The sequence below is a fragment of the Dendrobium catenatum genome, unplaced genomic scaffold (assembly GCF_001605985.2).
Source record: "Dendrobium catenatum unplaced genomic scaffold, ASM160598v2 fragScaff_scaffold_621, whole genome shotgun sequence".
Lineage (NCBI taxonomy): Eukaryota > Viridiplantae > Streptophyta > Magnoliopsida > Asparagales > Orchidaceae > Dendrobium > Dendrobium catenatum.
In genome coordinates this window covers 27,553,617-27,574,989 of record NW_021319083.1, presented here as the reverse complement: position 1 = coordinate 27,574,989, position 21,373 = coordinate 27,553,617, and the positions used below count along the sequence as shown (strand labels likewise).

Sequence of the window (21,373 nt, the reverse complement as noted above, 5' to 3'; positions counted from 1 at the left end):
ATATATATCAACTCTCCCAATAATGGATGTCCTAATCCAAAACATAACCCTTATATATTAGGAATGCTAAGTATTCAAAAATACCACTTTCTTTTCTCAAGGACATAAGAAAAAATTCTTACCATCGTAGCACAGTAGCATCAGAAATCTGCGTCATTGCACCTGAGTCTCGGGAATTTGAGCACTGGAGCTCCAAATTTTCATGATGGATGTCCTAATCCAAAACATAACCCTTATATATTAGGAATGCTAAGTATTCAAAAATACCACTTTCTTTTCTCAAGGACATAAGAAAAAATTCTTACCATCGTAGCACAGTAGCATCAGAAATCTGCGTCATTGCACCTGAGTCTCGGGAATTTGAGCACTGGAGCTCCAAATTTTCTATTTGAAGACAAATTGTAGAGATGATGAGTAAGACAACAATAAGAGAAATTTTAAGGAAAAATAAATGCTGACGTTGCTTAGGAAGACTTCATTGTAATGTTAGGATATAATTTTTACTTCCTTTAGCTCGATGATAGATACAAGAAACTTTCATAAGATTTGAATGAGGATGTAAGATAGTGATGCAGTATGAATCTTATTTTAATGCATTGGATAGGTGTGCACTTTATTTGATCCCCACTTTTAAAGAAAAATGTTATAGATTTATGTAAGGATTGAACAAGGAATTGAGACATTTATTAGTACATCTACGGATTCAGGAGTTTTTTGAGTTTATGGAAATGGCTAGATTAATTTGGCAGTACTTGTATCCAGGTATGATGATGTTAGAGAAAAAAGGACCGGAGATAAATCAAGCAGGGATAGGAAAAGTGTCGGTGTTTAGTGGAGAAAATTTGGTGATTCGATAACACCTACCAACAACTATAGTGATTTCATCCATTGTGGAAGGAGACATTCAAGTTAGTCTTATCTTATGACGGGATGCTATTTTTTATGTGGATAGTAAGGGCATAAGGTAGTAGATTATCCACATAGGGGACCTAGTGAAAGAACTAATTTTTGAGCTGGACAATCCAAGTAGACTGAAGGAATAAGGAGTGTAGGATAAAGAGCTTAAAGTGTAAGACTAATGAACAAAGCTGATGACAAAGATACTAGTGGCAATCATAGGGAGTTTGTTGCACTAGCACCAACATCACCTATTCTAGTGATGCCACAAGTATATAACTTATTATATCACGAGGATTGATAACAACCTAAGAGTTCATATAGTAAAAAAATCTATTTTGAATAATTGCTTAGCATAGCATTGCATTTTATACCTAATGATGTCTTGTTGAATGAAATGCATGACTGTATGATAGAAATTGATTTTTGGTTTGATTTGGATTTTCCAAAAAAATTTGTTAGTTGATAAGTATCTAATTTGAATTTCTTAGTACTGATTTATTTTGAACAAATTTATTTTGTATTAGTTTTATTGCCCGAATCCTTGGTGAAATTATCAATGATGATATTTTTTTTAAGGTTGGTAGATTATAACAACCCTAATTTTTAATAATATGATATTTTATATTTAAAAAAAACCGCATTGAGTGTTGCGGTGTTGTGCTTTCAAGTGCATCAACACTAAGAAGCGCCAAAAAGGGGATTTTTTCAAGAAAGAGGAAACTTCAGATTAAGATGCTCCAGAATGGAAATGAGGGGTGGCACCTTAGCACCATAACTCTCTATTCTAAAGTAACTTTACAATTGCATGCAACACAACGCCGCTTGGTTACTTGGGCACTACAATGCCATGCACTGAAATGAGTTTTTATATATTTTTTATCCACTTAACTGACTCTCTTACTCACTTGACGATTTGTCGTGGTAGGAAAGAAAAGGAGGAGAATTGACATAGGAGAGATGAAAGAGAAACTAAGTTTTTTGGCCCCTAATTCATGTCATCTCTTTTATAAAAATAGCTCTAATCATTATATGTGACTTCTAACCTATTACTATTTTCAAAGATTTTACTTTCAACCATTTGGTATGCCTTAAATTGATTTTATTCTATTTTCTCTATATTTAGTGAAATTCTAATGCGTAACTTTTTGTATATTATAGTACTGATTATTCTGGATATTTGTACTAGTTGGTTTTATAATTTTACTGGTCAAAATTATAGTTATTGCATTTTATATGAATTGCACATAATAGTGATTTTGATTTTTTTTTATCGAATTATATTATTAATGCAAGCATTGTGAATGAATATGGGCTAGTGATTAGGTAATAATTATTTGTTATTAATTTATAATATTGTAATAATACTATGTGTGAAGATAAGTAAATGGTGGTGATTTAGTGATGTTGGCTAGAGATTGATTTATATACATACAGGATTGTGGACTGACGGACTTTAATTTAAATATTGTGATTTGGTGTTATTCCTTACTGATTCATGTTATTTATTAATTGAGAGTTGTAAGGAGTTAATTATTATGCTGATGGGCAAGAGTGACAACTTTGTTATTGAGCCAACAATTACTGATTTCATGTTTACAAGAAAAATACTATGAGAGCCAAAACATGCTACTTGTTTAGTATAATTGCTTGGATATGATTTTATGTATTATTTCATTGCTACTGGTATACTATAAATGATTTATTATAATGTTACTATTGATCTATTATTTTTATATTAATTTATTATTATTGAGCACGTGATTATTATGAAAAGTGATATAAGCTAATGATTGACATTGTTACTAATATAACTGAATATCATGTTTACACTCCTATACGATTTATGAATAATACTACACTATATTGTTATATTGTATGACTTCTAACTATTGTATATAACTTTTAGAATATTGAATACATATGTATATTGATATTTTTATCAGTAGATTTGTTTCCATTTATATTTTATTATTAAAAGAAATTAGATAGCTCTAATTGCTATTATTAAAAGTTAAAAGAAATAATTATTTTCAATTAGATTCTAGGGCAAGGCATTTATCCTCCCATAACGACGATTTCTAAAAAATCTTGGTTATTCTAATAGATGATTGATATATCAATAATTTAATTATAAGCATCAATTAAGCAAGTATTTTAATATGTGGAAAAACATATGCTCAATGGTTGAACAAATAAGGAGTGTTAATTCAAATTTACTCCATCTATTAATCATGTTGAGTACTTCACCTTTTGTTATATCTAGGGAAGAGTCACTAGATGCTTGATTGGATGATAACCTTTTGATATTCATTCCATTTGACAATCCTTTACATCAAACAAATCCTATTTAAGAGGCAACATACAAAAATCTTATCTAAGACACTAATTGCTCAAGCCCTTCACTCTTTATCCTTAGAAACTCTAAGAACCAAGTTCTCATCTTTGATGGTACTTAAAATATATATAAATCTATATTAAAAAGGAGAAAAAATTAACAATAAAGAAGACCTGAGTACATAATAAGACTTAGAATATTATAGAGAGGCATATGCTAGTAAATTCACTTTCCAACATCAAGAATGTCAAAAAAAAAAAAATCAGTCATTTAATGCCTTGATAAACTAAAAATAACTCAAGATTTTACAAGGAAAAATTATTTTATTATAATTTTTTTATGAAAGATATAAACATCAAGTTGAGTATCTATAAAAGCTTTTAGCCAATTTTGACAAATAGATAAATTGCAAGAAATTTGTGATGTTTGCAATCAACAATTGAGATGTTTTATAGTCATATTTTTTAAATTTTTTGCCCTAATAAATAATAGCAATTTGACTTGAGAAAATACATGAAGATGGATGTTGATTTTATCTACACCTATAAAAAAATTGCAGATTTTAGATTTTTTCTGATAAAGGCAAAAACTCTACAAATTTGACAATAGAACATTCAAAAAATAGAGAAAAAAATCTCCAAAAACTTAAAAAAAAAAAGTAGAATTTTGTGATACAAATTTTTGGTACAAAAATACACACCAGAGCATCCAACAAAAAATAAAAAAATAAAAAACTAAAAAAGAAGATAAAAAGCAAAAATAAGTATTAAAATTGCTCAAAATAAAAAACAAGAAGAAATCAAATAAATTGTTGATATTTTTGGGGAGAACCTCGTTGTTGTCATCACCATACCATCATACTGAGAAACAATCGTTACATCAATCTCCATTGAAATTTTTTAAGCCATTAAATTTTTTATTTAATATTTTTTCTCTAATTAAATGTAAATTAAAAAAAAAAAGCTTAGATTATGATCAGAGAAACTTTATTTAGCTTATGATCCCGAGAGGAGATCTATATTAATGTTTAGAGAATGGTCACAAATTATTAAAAACTCACTTTATTTTTGAATGACATAGATTTTGATGTCTAAAAATAATGACAAATGATAAATCAATAGACAATTCATCTAAACAAACACAAACCTCCAAACTTTTGATTTCAAAAATATTTAGTCAAAACAAATGTTTCAATCAAACGAACTTAAAGACACCAAAATCTTTTGATCCGAGGCCAATATAGCCGAAATCAATCACTATATTTAAAATTTTGATATTATTTTAAGAACCAAATGATTATGAATCTTATGTACGTAGTTATAATTAAAATGAGTATCTCAATGAAATGAATTTTACAAGTTCATGAACTGTCACTTTTAATATAACTAAGGGATGTAAAAACCTCATAAATATTCCATGATCAAGCCAATAAATGGTAAAGTTTGACTTTTGAACCTTCTGTACAAGTCAACACATATGAGGTGAAGTTGACATTTATGATAAAATTTTACAGTGAAAATATAATATGTATGATCATAATTACTATTAATACATAAAATCAAATTTTATATTATTTTATAAAATTCAAAATTGATTTCCTTGCATATTGTTTTCTTTTCCGTTTAAGTTATTATAATTTAAAATTGTTATTTATCCACTAAGTTATTTATATAACTCACTTCATAAGTTAATAAATACTTTTAGGAACATCACGAAGTGATGAATAATGTCAATATTTTATGTGGGATAGCTTTTAGTCACTACTTTGATATTTCTATTAAATTTTTATACTAAAAAATAGCTATATAAAACAATAATAAAATTATCACAAACAAAACTTAAGTGCATAATAGTCACGAAGTTAACTAATACATTGCTGGATTGTAGGGGTGTCAATTCGGGTCAACCCGCTGGGTTCAGGTCGAACCCAACCCGACCCCTATATAAACGGGTCAACTCGAACGCGCATGGGTTCGGCGACGGCACGCGGGTTCAGCGAAAGCGCGGCAGCGGTGGAACGCGAGTTCGACACGCGCGGCACAAGGGGCAGCACGGGGCAGGCGGGCAGCGGGCGGGGGCAGCGGGAAATTCAAATTTTTTAAAAATAAACGGGTTTTTGGGTTAACCCGGCAACCCACCGGGTCAACCCGACCCGACCCGTTTTATCAAACGGGTTGAATCTGCGAACCTAGACCCGACCCGTTTATCAAACGGGTCGGATCCAACTCGGATTTTTCTGGTCGGGTTGTCGTGTCGTGTCAAATATTGACACCCCTACTGGATTGTTTCATTTTGTCTGTGTTGTTCTATCCTGTTGTGTTTTGCGGCACGATTGAAAGTTGCTTTACAATCTTTGTTCCCATTTAGCTTTGTGAGTTTTTTTTCTTTATTGTTCTTACAAAACTATTGTAATCTTATTGTAACCTTTCATTTGATATAAAATTGGGCATAATTACCTCAAATTTTTCCAAAAAAAAAAAAAAAACAGAATAATAATAAATACATTACAATTTTGATAGAAATATACTTTACTTTTAGATAAACTTTAGAATGTGCACACAATTTCAACGAGGAGAATGAGGAATTGGTCTAAATTGTGAAGAAGACAGCATTAGGAAATATTCAAATGTAAAAGCGAACAAATTTGAACAGAATTTTTCTTTTTTTTAAGCATATTTGCTTACAATTAACGATTAGCTTCATAAAATATTTGTTTAATAATTATTTTGTTACTTATTTAAGGATTTTATTATTATTACTTTTTTATATCAAGTTGAACATAACTTCTTACAAAATGATGTATATCTAATAGAGATAAATCTGAAAATTTTTATGTTTAGTAGAAAACTTTAGAAATTAGAAACTATATTTTAAACCACTCAGATGTTAAAACTATTTTTTAATAGTTTCAAAGAATTTGAGAAACCGCTCGGATATTAAAACCATTTTTTACAATCAGAATAACTAAGTTATTTTCTTCACAATATCTTCACAACTAACTTTATAAAACGCACTAATCATCCCAAACAGACCCTTAGAGAGATCACGGAAGACTGTTTTGAGCCATATAGAAACTTGCAAATGCAAGGATAATTGTGCACAAATTAACAACCACTAAATGCAAGGGATATTACGTTGAAGAAACTAAGGGCCTGTTTAAGACGGCTACAACTTTTTATAAAAGTGATTGAAAAGCTACTATGAAAAAAAAAACAGCTTTTCAAAACTATTGTAAAAAGCAATTTTCTAATAAAAACATTTATCAAAAACAGTAAAAAAATAGTGACCAGGCAAAAATTGTGATTACAATCTGCAAAACAAAGCAGTAAGAAAGCTATCTCAAACGAAGCCTAAAACAAAACAAAAAAACTCCAAGGTTGAATAAGCATCTGCAACTTGTCTGAAACTTTTATCTTGTTTCTCACTCAGTTTCACATTTCTTACATACAAAAAACAGCCCAACAAAGATTTAAATCATTTCAAATGAATCGTTGACATTTTGATTTGAAAAAAAAAAAAAAAAAAAAACAAACAATCATCCAATAATTACAGTGCAATGCAGCCTTGCAGAAGAACAGACTCATTGAATTTAGCAAACTCAATAGCAAATGTTGATGCTGATAAAGATTGGAAAAAAATAGATCATTTATGGTGGTATAGAAAAACCACTACAGCAAGGCTAGAGACATCCTGAGACTTTCCTTTCCAGCCACACACTACATATTAAGAACAAACGAATAAAAATAAAAAGTAGGTACCTTTACTATAGTGTCAGCTTTTATTAGTATTTGGCCTTCTGCTTATAAGAAATAATAGACACCTTGAAGAGATAATTGGATTTATGAAGAACAGAGAGAAGAGTGATATGGATCCTTCAAGGTTCCTGCAACAATAGGGTGAAAGACAAGAAAGAAAATTTATGAATGATTGGTTAATGAGAGCACAAAAGTGTACTGAAAACGAGGTAAAATTGAAGTAATGAAAGATGGTATGTGCGTGTTTGATGAGGGTTACATCAAATAACAATCTGTGATTGTTTATCTTCTGGGGCAACAAGCTGCCAGATTGACCTGTAGGTTGGGATATCAGCTGCTTTGACGCCGAGTGAAGCAAGATTGCGACCATACTCCTAATGAATACCATGGGCATTAGGAAAAATTGCATTTTCAGCAGATTATTTCATAGTCTAGAAGAGCATGTAAGAAAACATTAAAAATAAATACAATAATTTTATTCCAATAAGAACTCAGTAAATTTCTGTACACTAACAACAACAACAATAACAAGCTTTTATACTACTACGTGGGGTCGGCTAAATGAATCATTTTTCTCCTTTGTGTCATGTTAAGAGTCAAATTCTCATTTAAATCTAATAAAGAATTAAGGTCATTTCTAATATTTTTTAACACGTTCTTAATAGAAGAGTAAATCCACTCATCCACCTGAGCATACTCATCTCAGCAACACTTAACTTAATATTATGTTTCACTTTTAATGGCCAACATTTGCGCAGATATCTCCACCATCTTATAAAAATTTCCATTAAGTTTGAGTGGTGCTTTTCTATCACACAACAAACCCGAAATATTCCTCCACTTCAACCATCCAACTTGAATTCTACTAATAATATCCGTATCTATTTCACCATCACTCTGAACAATACATCCAAGATATTTAAAACGAGTACACTTATTAATGACTTGACCGCTCAAAGTCACAAAACCCCCCACTAGATCTATTACTACTAAAATTACAATCAATGTATTTGGTTTTAGATCTACTCAAACAAAAAACTTTAGACTCTAAGTTGACCTCCATAATTCAAGTTTAACTTCAACTCCCTCTCTAGTCTTATCAATAAGAAGAATATTATCAACAAAAAAACATACACTAGGGTACATCATCTTGCAGATATCTAGTAAGAAAATTCATGACTAAAGCAAAAAAATATAATGGCTTAAGGCTGATCCTTGATGTAATCCAACTGAAATAGGAAAATATTTGGTCAAACTATCTTGCGTTTGAACAAGTAACAGCTCCTGCATACACATCCCTAATGACTTCAATATAAGCATTATTAACCCCTTTCTTTTCTAGAACTCTCCATAGCACTTCTCTTGAAACTTTATCATACGCTTTCTCTAAATCAATAAATATCATATGTAGATCCTCCTTATTCTCTCTAAAATTCTCCATCAAACCTCTCAATACATGCATAGCTTCCATAGTAGACCTACCCGGCGTGAATCCAAATTGATTTTGAGAAACATAAATACCACATCATAAACCATGCTCCATAACTCTCTCACAAAGTTTTAAAGTGCAACAACAACATCAAGCTTTTGTCTCACTACGTGGGGTCAACTACATGAATATTTTTTCTCCATTATATCCTGTTAAAAGTCAAATTCTCATTTAAATATAATAAAGAAAGATCATTTCTAATATTTTCTAACCAAGCCTTTTTAGGTCTATCTCTACGTTTCTTAACATAAGTCAAATCTAATATCTCAACTTTACTAACTACGTCATCAGAAGGCGTCAGTTTTACTACTAAAATTACACTCCATATATTCAGTTTTAGATCTACTAAAGTAAAAACCTTTAGACTCTAAGGTTGACCTCCATAATTCAAGTTTACCTTCAACTCCCTATCTAGTATTATCAACAAGAAGAATATCATCAGCAAAAAGCATACAACAAGGTACATCCTCTTGCAAATGTCTAGTGAGAACATCCATGACTAAAGCAAAAAGATAGGGGCTTAAGACTGATCCTTGATGTAATCCAACCGAAATAGGGAAATACTTGGTGAAACCACCTTGTGTTTGAACACAAGTAATAGCTCCTGCATACATATCTTTAATGATTTGAATATAATCGTCATTAATTCCTTTCTTTTCAAGAACTCTCCATAACACTTCTCTTGGAACTTTATCATATGCATTCTCTAAATCAATAAATATCATATGTAGATCCTCCTTATTCTGATGTGAAACGTGATGCATGGAAACAAGAACTGCTTGGGGATTTATATATAAGATTTTAAAGCTTTGCTAGTTATAGAATTAATGCTTACCCAAGTTAGATTTTCAGAATTATCAAGTTGAAATTAATAAGGCATGCGGTTATAACTAGATTAACGGGACAATATCAAATTGATAACATAGAATTAGAGAGTAATGCTATGGAGAGAAACAATAATCCACAATTAACAAATAGAACTTTTCACCTTGGGTCTCTCACTCACTCTCTTATTGGTGGCACTTTTAATGGAGGAAGATTGAGAACAACCGAGCGATGCCACTAGGAGACAAATGGCGCACAAAAGCGTAGTCCGTTGGATCGGTAGCCGGTGGCGGGTAGTCCATGGGATGACTAGTGAGCATCCAACGTCTTATCGAAACTTCCTTGACGGCTATGGTGGGGGCTAAGAGGCAAATGCAGGAAACCTGAAATAAAATTCAAATTTTAGTGGTTTAGGAGAGGGATTTAATTTGAATTTCAAATTAATCCAAGGAGGGAGAGAGGCGGCGGCAATGGGGAGAAGATTTGGGCTGAATTTGTGGAGCTATTAAGGTGATTAGGAGAGAGAGGGGGGCCATTAAGGGGGAGGAATTGATTTCAAATTTCAGATTTTGAAATTTGAAATTAAAATCATGGAAAACTGAAATTAAACCTGAGGGAGAGGGGTATTAAAGAGGTGTTTAAGTAGTGATGAGGTGGCAAGTAGAGAGAGAAACAATAGGGGAAGGTGGCCGGCCATATGGGAGAGAGATAGAGGTTTGGAATTAAATAGATGGGGACCACAATTAATTGATTAAAATCTGAAATTTAAAGTTCAGATTTTAATTATATCATGTAACTCCCTAATTTAAAGAAAATTGGGAGGGAATTTGAATTTCAAACAATTGTAACTCCTCTTAATTAATTCCCTAATTTAAGGGACTCAATTAGGAAGGTCATTAAGTGAGGGAAATTCAAATTGCAAGGAGGGCTGGCAGCAAGGGCTCAAGGTGGCCGGCGGCAAGGGGAGCTGCGGGCGGCTGGCTGGCCGGCGGGAAGGGAGTTGCCGGCCGATGGTTTGGGCTATGCAGCCCGGCGAGTTGAGGGGATGCAGGCCGACAGCCTGGGCTGTCCAGGAGGGCCCGCGGTAGCGAGCAAGGGAGGAAAAAAAATCTTAGGGAGAATTTAGAGGGATCCAAGGAGCAATAATCCAATTTTCCACAAGTGCTTCAACCGAATCTCCGTGACGACGAATCGCTCAAGAGAAAGAAAGGAAAAACTATTAGAACAAGAAAACCTAGAACTCACAAAGAGATCTATCTTCTCCTACGAACTCACTAAGAGATCGTGGAGGTTTGCACTCACAAAGAGAACATAAGTGGTAAATTTTCATTCATAAAAAACTAACTATTATATAAGAAAAGGGCCATATATAGGCCTCCAAATGACAAAGAAAACAAAAGACTAAAATGCCCCTTGGGCTACAATAGCGACCAAATACCCATAAGGGCAAAAGCAAAAAAAACTGAAAATAAAATAAACTACTATAAAATGACTCAAAATAAAACTCATGATCGTGGTCGTCGATCTCCGGCGTCTCCTGATGGTACTCGTGTCGAAAATGCTGACGATGTCCTCATCATATTCTCTCTATATTTTCTCCATCAAACCTCTCAATAAATGTATAGCTTCCATAGTAGACCTACCCGGCATGAATCTAAATTGATTTTGAAAAACATTAGTATCACACCGCAACCTACGCTCAATAACTCGCTCCCATATTTTTAAAGTATGACACATTAACTTATCCCAATATTTTAAAGTATGTCACATCAATTTAATTCCTCTATAATTCGCACAATCTTGTGCATCACCTTTATTCTTAAAAATAAGAATCAATGCAGACACTCTCTACTCATCTGACATCTTCTTAATCTTCAAAATAATATTAAAAAGTTTAATAAGCCAAGAAATTTATTCATTTCCAAAGCATTTCTACACCTCTATTGGAATATCATCATGTTCAATAGTTTTTCCACACTTCTTTTTCTTCAAAGCCTCTCTAACTTTAGTTTTACTAATACGCCGATAACAAAAAAAAAATCTTTATTTTCATTCTAAGTGCTAAGGTCATTAAAATTAAGTGTATTCTCACAATATTCATTGAAAAGCTTAGCAAAATATCTCATCCATCTTTGTTGAATATCCTTTTCTAAAAAAAAATAATTTTTGATCTTCATCCTTAATGCACTTCACTTGAACTAAATCCTTACTATTCCTATATCTTTGTTTGGTTAACTTATACATATACCTTTCGCTCTCTTTATAATATAATCTATTATATAAATCATTAAAAGTTAAAATTTTTGCACTGCATACTGCTTTCTTAAACATCTTAAGAGCCTCTTTATATTTATCTAAATTTTCAGAACTTTTACATCTAAACTAATTATTATAACAAAACGTTTTATTTTTGATATTTTCTTGCACATTTTGATTTCACCACTAACTATTTTTATTATTATGAGATTTTTCTTTTGAAACTCCAAGCACAACTTTTATAATACTCTTAATATTACAAATTATTTTTTCTCATATAACATTCGCTTCCGCATGCACAGACAAAATCTTAAAATCTCGAATTTTACTCTTAAAAATATTTTTGTTAGTGTTTTTTAAATGCCCCCATCTGATCTTAGAACAATGTTTTACTATATTTGTCATATTATGCCCCTTATCTTAAAGTTCAAAACTAATAAACAATGTTGGATATATAAATTTTCACTCGAAATAATTTTACCATCTTTGAAATCTAAATGTTATATTTTTCTTATAAGAAAATAATCAATCAGAGTTTTACTAAATCCATTCTTATAAGTGATGAGATGCTCATTTATTTTCTTAAATAAGATATTAGTAATTATAAAATCATAAGCTAGAGCAAAATCTAATATAGGTTTCGTTTGGGACGGCTGCAGCTATCGGTAAAGCAGGTTGTGAAGTTGTTGTTCAGAAAGTTACTTTATAAAGTTGTTGTACATAAATTAATAAATTTTGTTTGGATAGTATAACTATCGAGCTGCTGTGCTGCTGTTATATAACAACAAATTACCTTGATATCCTTCCATATATTGGCATGAATATTAAATATAAATGAACTCTTAATTTTTTTAAAAACTAAATATTTTATGAATTTTAAATTTAAATGAATTCTTAATTTTTTAAAACAATGTAATATCATATTTTAAAATAAACTAAGAAAATATATGATAGATATGTATGATAATTACTATTTATAAAGGACATTTTTTTATCATTTAAATTAAAGGCAAGGAAAAAACGAATTACGAGAAGTACTATTGAGAGCTGCAGGCAACTGAAGAACTCTTGAGAGGTATTGTATTCAACAAATTGCAGACGTATATGTGAGAAGCTCAGCCGATATATAGAAGGCCTAACTGCTCAAGATGAAGGGTAGGACGTCTCTCCTCACTTTAGCTCTCGCCCGCGTCTCTCTCCTTCTAGTCTTCTTTCCCTTCCTCACTTCACATTTTCACACGCGAGAGAACTTCACCTAGGAATCTCCACTCTCAGATGAATTTCTAAATTTTGATCCTCTCAATTTTGAGCGGATTTGGGTGATTAATCTCTACAAAGAAGCAGGATAGAGGAATCTCCTACGTAAAGTAGATCATTCAAAGTCCGAGAACTAACGCATCATCGTCGTTGTCGTCGCCGACGGTGGAGATAACGCCGGCGTTGGTTCTGTCTAACTTAGGGAAGAGGGGAAACAAGAAGTACGTGTGGCAAATGGGGCAGCACAACGATACAAAGCTGCATCTGGCGATAAGCGTGGTGATCTGGTGGCAATGCATAAGATCATGAGCGAGATCGATTCGCAAATGAAAGGAGAGGCGGGAGGGGGAGGAGTTCGAAGCCGAGGTGGCGGAATATCTTGAAAAGATGAAGGATAATTTCGACATTTTAGCATTTCATAACCACGGAAAGCAGCGAACCGCGCCAGATATTTTGGGTCGCGAAAAGCAGGCTACAGACATGAAAATTTCTCTACCGCCGACGAAACGCATCATCCCAAACAGAAGGAGGCGCGCTTCTCAAACTGTGAAGCAGTGGAGACGGTGTCCCAAACGCACCCATAGTCTTATAACCTTACCACCTTCATTAGTCGCTCCAAACCCATAGCCATAATGAATGCTTTTAAAATCCTCAACCTCTCTACAAACATGTCAATTTAAATCTCTTGCAATAAAAACTCTTTCTGAATTAATTCTTCTTAGTCATTTCAAAATTTTAATTTTAAACACATATTCAAATTTACTTGAGGAGCATAGCATCAACAATAATTTTCAAACTTATAATTTTGTCTCCAATTCTATCAATTTTTATACATTATACTTCAAACTCTTATTACACATACACCATTTCTAGTACGACTTCTACCAGAATACCAAAATTTAAATTCTAAACCATCAATCTTTTTAGCCTTCTCTCCAACCTATTTAATTTCCTAAATGCATAAAATATTTATTTTCCTATGAATTATAATATCAATTAAGTCCATTAATACATTCAGTACACTAACAAAACTAAAAAAATCATAAATAGACCGTGTAAAGGTCATCAGAAAGTTGCCTCAGGTCTAGTTAAGAGAAATTAAGCATTCATTAAACAACTGATATCCAAGAAAATAATGGGGATCTAAATGTCTATACAAGAAAAAAAATAGGCATGTAGGCTATTTATTTTCGAAACAAGGATTTAGTGAAAAAAAAAATAATTATCAATGAGTATTTCTTATAAACAGTAAACTGCTGGAATGTTGGACAATAAAATAATGGCTTGAAACTTTCACGAGTAAAGATCTAATCTACTCATTTTTTAAATAAATTCGCAGTAATATTAAAATATATAACTCAAATAAATGACTAATCTCAACTATATGTCTATCTCAGGGAATTCCACTGAAGGAGATATATTTTTCAGCTCTTGCGGAACGCATAAATTACAGAGAGAAACTAAAAACGCAGGTTTACATGCAACCTACAATTCTCTATTTGATAATTCGATCCATTACTTAATATTGTGATCTTCATCCAGTGTTTCTCATTACATTAGTAACACTGCGTAGCAGTAATAAAGCGCCTCATCCAGGTCCAGAATTGCGTAAGCCTCGAGGCGTTTTTTGGTGAAATTGCGCAAAGGCGCGCCTTGAGGCGTGCCTCTAATTGCGCAATTTTAAACCATGCAACAAACTAACCAGTAATAAACTCAAAGTTTTTTTAGAAGCTGTCAATAAGTTTGCTGGTTATCTTGAGCTTGAATAATTACAGGTTTGACTTTGAGAACATATGGCATTAAGAAAAAGCAGGCATGCCCATTGGTTCCATAAGCAAGAAGGTAAAGATGATCAAATTGCATCTCTTAAGGAGCCAAAAATGATTTTCAACTACAACAACAATAAAATTCGAGAATTAAGGCCAACAGGAAAAACTGAACCCTGGATGTACAATGATGCTTCCCCTGATCAGAGATTTAAATTTCCAGCACCAAATATGAAAGATCGCACTATGTGCATGAATTGCCACCGAGTAAAATAACTATAAAAGGGCTTAAGAAATGTAGACCAAGATTATAGATTTATTGTTTTCTCAAGCTTATAGTTGGGAACTCAGTATAAATTAAGTACCATAGTAAAGGCCAAAATCAACAAACACTATCAATACCTGAATATCTAGAAACAACTGCATGCAGATTTTCTCTGTGTTTGATATGTTGTTGTCCAAGGCATCCGAACTCGCTCCCACTCGCCTTTGCGCACCTTGGCGTAATCTCAGTAGTGAAGACTCTGTCTTCCTCGCCTGTCACAAATATTTCAGTATATGCAGATAAGATGATATTTCTTAGATATTTATGGGATCATAGCCCTGCTAGCTCACCAAATTGACAACATCTGCTGCCATTTCATAATATCGGCCTGTAATCCGATCTGCAGTACTGTAGAGCAGCTCATTTAACAGTTCCTTATTTAAATATACAACACTATCACCATCAAGAAAAACCTGGATAACCAAAAAAAGAGTCAAAGAATTGAAAAGGGATCCACATTTGATATCAAAGAATAACATACACAAACCACCGTGAAGTAGGCTCATCTTGACCATCACAATCATAACTATCATCATCAACATAATCATTAAGTCATTGGCATTCATGATAATTATCATTTTATTCATGTTTCATTTTAGGTTATATTTATGCGCCATTGCATTGAAAAAAAGTGCATGTTTTAGATATCTCGGGTCTATCGTTCAAAGCGATGGTGAAGTAGATGGGGATATTATTAGTAGAATTCAAATGAGATGACTAAAGTGGAAAAATGCATTGGAGTTGTTGTGTGATACAAAGGTATCCCTAAAATTATGGAAAAAAATTTATGAGATAGTGGTGAGACCTGCAATTTTTTATAGCATAGAATGTTGGCCATTAAAAAATAGGCATAAAATCAAGTTAAGTGTTGCAAAGATAAGGATGCTCAAGTGGATGAGTGGCTTTTAAACATAGAGACAAAATGCGAAAAAAAATTATATATATGAAAGATTGGAGTTGTTGTAGTGGCAGATAAGTTAAGAGAGAGTAACCTTTGTGGGCTCCAAAAATTCGAGCTTTTTGGGCCCTGGCCTCTCCGAGTTATATTCAAGGATAGTTTTAATGAATTATGTTCCAGGGAAAATTTTCAGAAGGCATATTAGAAAGAGATAAGACGCTAACAAGAGATTTCACCCTTTTAGTGAGGACTTTAAGATCTGAGTTCTAGCTTCCAATAGGCGCAAACCCCTATAGTTAATTACCCCTCTCGATAACGAGAGAGCACTTTCGACTAAGAGTAGTCGTTAATCAGATACTTAATATTCAGCATATTTAGATGTTAAATTTAATATTTAAAGTTAAAAAAAATTCACCACCTCACACTTAAAGTGGATGGTGGGGGAATGATGATAGAACCAATCAAGATCTCATGGTTCACTTAGTCAGAGGAGGTATTCGACCCAACCTAACCGAAGGATCCTTTTTGGCAGTCATAAGTTGCTTCATACAAGGTTACCTATAGACTTGAGGTGAATGTTTGTATAAGGGACGAATTCAAGTCAACCTAGCTAAAAGAGGGCTTTGTGTCCTATCGATTATACCACATAATTCATTACTCAATGATAACTAGTCATTGGGGAACATACGGGCTTTTAGCCATGATCGTAAGATAGTGGAGTCTTTTGACCAAACCATTTAGTCAAAGGGGCCGGATCATAATTGTGAACCACATGGAGCCTTCCTGACTAAGTCACGAGTTCTTTGTAGAGTCGTCTGATCAAACCATTGATTAGAGCACCAATCATAATAATGCCACGTAAAGTCGTCTGGTCAAGCTACGGGTTTTGTGAAACCATCTAGCCAAACCATGTAGACTGTTAATTTTGATTGCTTTTGCTTGATTCGTTTACGAGAGATCTCCGCTTAGATAAATTCAATGTTCTTATCACATCAGCACATTCCATTTGACTATTGGAAGTCATTCAGATAGTTTTGTGTAGCGTCATGCCCGCCGACAATCACCTTTATTGCTTGAACGAGCTGATTTGTGTGTAAGGGTCCTCCTTGATAAATTTGATCCCCTGTACATATTGATGCAGTCTATGTTGAAAGTGGACAATATTTGATTAGTTTTTTGCACAACCGAGGCGCTTCGACATTCATGCTAAGCGACATATCCACGAACGGTCATCCTTCTCCTTGCTTGCCAGATTGGAATGTATATGGAGGTCAACAATCTTAGATGGTTTGGTTACCTAAAACGCCAGTCTTCCAATGACCAAGAGTAGATGTATTAGCTCTAGTCTATATTAAAAAAGGTAATGGTAGATCTAAAAAAGACTTGGTTAGAAAGCGTTAAGAATGACTATTTTTATTAAATTTAAATGAGAAATTAACTCTTAATAGGATGCAATGAAGAAAAAAATACATTGAGCCCACCCCACAATGGGATAAAGGCTTGTTATTTTTGTCATTGTTATTGTTGTCATATGAATTTATTAGTAATTAGTAAATTTGATGACAGTGCCTATATGCAAATCAAAAGGACATAATTATTTTTATTATTGATTAAAAAAAGCATGCTTTGCATCCTCCCTTCTTAAGGCCATCCCTCTCATATGACCTCTCACTCTCTGCTCTCTAGGCTTGTCTATCTCTATCTCTACACCTCTTACTCAAACTTTACTCCAAGGTCATCAAGGGCTTGATTACACTGCAACAACTCCAATTGTTCTCAGAACCAAAAGATCATTTGCGATCATGCACCTAAGTCCTAAGAATTGTTTCTCACATTCAGCTTTCTGCTATAATTGGTATCCACTGTGGATCTAAGACATCCAAGCTAATAATATACCCATCAAATTTAAAACCTAATCATGCATAACCATGTGAAACCTTAGCAAATCCTAATCTTATGCCCACTCCAATTCCTTCTAAAATTACTACATAAAATGCTTTATCCAAAACTCAAGTAGTTACTAGGCTAATCCACCAATTCCATCTTCTCACCTAAACCTTATCTTTCCATATTAAACTTGCGAACTAACCCTAAATCTATCAGATAACCAATCTGTATCCTTATAGCACTTAAAATTAGTACACTTCACAAACTTCAGAGAAGATTATGTTTTAAAATAAACTTCACTTTGTGCAAAATCCATAGGAAACAAGAAAAAAAAATTTAAAATACTTGCCTCTGCCATATCTGCGCAAATCTATCCCATACCCGCTACAGCTACAGCACCTGCTCTCTGCAATGGCGCCAAAGGAACATTATATCACGCGTGCTCACTCTTGTCGTTAAATGCCGACTCCAAAGCCTCCAGCCCTCTTCTTCTTCTATTCCCACATACCCACCCGCAAGCCGTTCGACCCCTGCCTTCCTCTTCTTCCTCCAGGCCATCGCCTCTTCACCTTGCATCTGCCGATCAAAGCCTCAGAGCCTTCAACCCACTCACGATCAGCACTCATCCGACTCTCTACAGTGCCGCAATCCTCCATTCTCTCTTCCTCTAGCTGACTCCAAGCCGAAGCCTCCCTCAACCGAGCCCTCTGACCTCCGAACTCCACTAGCAACCGCAAGCTTCTTCCCAACCTCCAAGCGTCGGACCTCACAACCTCAAACCCTGACCTCCTCCTTCTAGCTGCAAGACCCACCGCAATAAGCCATCCACCTTAATAGAATCCAACTCTATCTTCCTCACAGCAAACCCAACCTCTACTCAATCTCCCCAACTCCTGCTTCAGAATCCAAACAATGCCCTAGCAGAACCTCACGAGCATAGTCTCGATCTCCCTATCCATCGCCCCCTATGCTAGCATCTGACCTCCTACTGTATAGCCGTAAGCTAAACCAAAATATAGGTATATATTTCACTATTTTTTTCTTTTTAGTTATTAAATTTTAATAAATTTATCAATTATAATATATATATAAGTGTGTGTGTGTGTATGAGGAAAGCCAAAAAAAAGAGAAGACTAAAAAAGAGTAGGAAGTAAAATAAAATTAAAAAAAAAAATAGAAATGAAAAAAAATGAAAAAAGAGAAACATTCAAAAAAAGAGAAAAAAATAAGAAATGAGAAATTTCAAAAACAAGGAAAAAAGGAGAAAATTAAAAAAAATAAAATAGCGTGGCGGGGACACTTCTAAGTACCTGTACACGCTCTTGTAGCGTGGCGGGGAAAGCCGATTGCGAGTTTTTCAAACAAGTACCTAAAGAACCATACACGCTCTAATAGCGTGGTGGAGATTAAAGATATATAGCCGTGGAGTCTTCCGACACCTACCATACACACTCTCATAAGATGGTGGGATGGCTCAATCTCCCAAAATTTCTCCTAAACAGGGGAGATGTTGAGAGGCTGTCGAAATTCACTATGATAGATGACTTGATTGGATAATTTAATTGGACTTAATTTGAACCTAAATGAACCGCAAAAAACTTGGACAATTAAAAAATGACTAAATAATAGAACTTAAACTTGTAAAGAGTTTGAATTCGAACCTGAACTTAGACAATTACAGAGGACTTGGATTGGAACTAATTTGAACATTAAGCAAAATGAACTCAAACTGAACATTGACTTTGATTCAAACCACAACAAATTAAATTTGAATGAATTACAAGGAATAGAACTTATATATTTGCATGCTTGCATATGCATTTACATGTTTGTATGTGTACTTATATATTTGCATATGCATTTGCAAGTTGTTAAGCATGCATGTAAAATAAACTTCATTTGCATAATGCACAATGCACTAGCACATTTTTCTTAATGCGCTTGTGTAACACACCTGCATGAATCTCGATGCACTCGCATAATAGCATGATCATTGACGTATGTACAAAGTGTCTTGCATGGTCAATAGTATGTGTGCATGCTACTTAATGTGCTCGCATGATTGGCAGTATACATACATGCTACTTAATGTATATGTATATTGTGTTTGTATGATTAACGGTATAAATACATACCATGCAGTGCACTCATATGATTGGAGGTATACAAACATATTATATAGTGTTCTCGTATGGTACACTTGTATGGAGCGAATGCATTTGCACTATATGATCAAGAGACGTGTAGGAGATATTTCTTTTTGGTTATTTGGCACATCTCACACACTTGAATAAGAAAGTCATACATCCATGACTTGCAATAGTTCATGAGATGTACGACACATGCACTAGAATATGAATCCCCTTACTTTAGGCAGCTGACATGTACGTTATGAGGGTACTTGCACGCCCATGACAAGCAATATGATTAATGCTCTTAATTCGTTATGGAGCATTTAATTGAGATGATTATCACATATATGTCAAAGACATCTCATATAGCGATTATTAATATAAATGAATTTTCGTATGAACGTAAATAATTTTCACTTTTACCATTTTCTTAGGATTATTATTATTCGTATTTAGGTGTATTTATACCCATATTTTACTCGCTTGAGAATACTCTAGAAATCCAAAACAGGAGTCTCAAAATGGCATATTCACATATTTTAAACATGGATCCCAAGCTGCAGGGGCCCGCAAATGTATAATTCATGTCTTTTAGCAAATGGATCCTAGGCTAGTGGGATCTGCAAATATACCTTGTGTTTTAGCAAAAGGATTCTAAGTTGGTGGGACCCGTAAATGTACCTTACCTGTCTTTTAGCAAAGGGATCCTAAGTTGGTGGGGCTCATAAATGATTTAAATTTTTTGTTATAAACAGGAGGGGAGGCTTTGTTCATTTTTTATATTTCAATTTTGCAAGTAGTATTGTTGGGGGAATTAGGTGTGTACGAGTAACTAAGAAACAAAGGGTGAAGGTTCTAACTCGTGCTTGTTGGCAATCAATCAATTCTCCTACAAGTTCACTATAAGTTCTTTTATATTATGCAATAATTTTCGTTCATTTTTGCTTTCAGTGTTTAGAACCTAAGATGTGCATTTTTTTTACTTAGGAGTTGAGTTAGATTCCCTTTTTTATTATTTTATCTAATTCATTCATTTTGTTTTAAATTTTGGGAACACCCCAACATCGTCCCCGCGTAGGGGGATACATCGTGGTACTAAGTCTTCCTGCCTGCCAAGAAAGGCAGTCACAGTATGCGTCAAGTGACATCACGACTGATAAAGGCGAACATAAGTCTTCAAGTACTTGTTTATTAAGCATAGCATTTTTCCACCTGCTAAGAAAAACGGTCACAAATACTTAATTTCATGAAAGCAAATTTGCGCGCGTGCTAAAAAAACAAGTCATAGGAACTTAATTTCATGCAAACAAATTTCTCTGCCTACTAAGAAAAGCGATTGCAGGTACTTATTTACATGCATGTGAATTATAAAATAACAAGAGTTGGGATTATACCTTAGGTGCAAAGCAAGAGTAACAACGACAGTGAGATGACAAGACGACAGTGAGACGACGTGATGTACGAAATCTGCAATGAACAAATATAATTTTTTATGATTATCATTATTCTATTTAATTATATGCATATATATATATATATATATATATA

The 21,373-nt window shown here is 33.6% G+C and overlaps 1 protein-coding gene across 3 annotated transcripts in view; it reads right to left on the bottom strand.

Moving 5' to 3' along the window:
- Positions 1-6,612: 6,612 nt before the first annotated feature.
- LOC110106515 (conserved oligomeric Golgi complex subunit 2) overlaps positions 6,613-21,373 on the bottom strand; it is a 40,670-nt gene continuing 25,909 nt past the window's right edge. The window contains exons 10-14 of one of the 3 annotated variants that reach the window (XR_003700895.1): positions 15,199-15,321; positions 14,986-15,120; positions 7,250-7,364; positions 7,056-7,118; positions 6,613-6,951 (exon numbers count right to left, since the gene is read on the bottom strand). Coding sequence is in view for 2 of the 3 variants with exons in the window: in XM_020836446.2 (XP_020692105.1) it covers positions 7,251-7,364; positions 14,986-15,120; positions 15,199-15,321 (372 nt within the window). In the remaining variant the exon portion in view is untranslated. Of the gene's footprint in view, positions 7,119-7,249; positions 7,365-14,985; positions 15,121-15,198; positions 15,322-21,219; positions 21,293-21,373 lie in introns of those variants that run through there. The other 2 variants (XM_020836446.2, XM_028695282.1) reach the window with 2 other exon arrangements.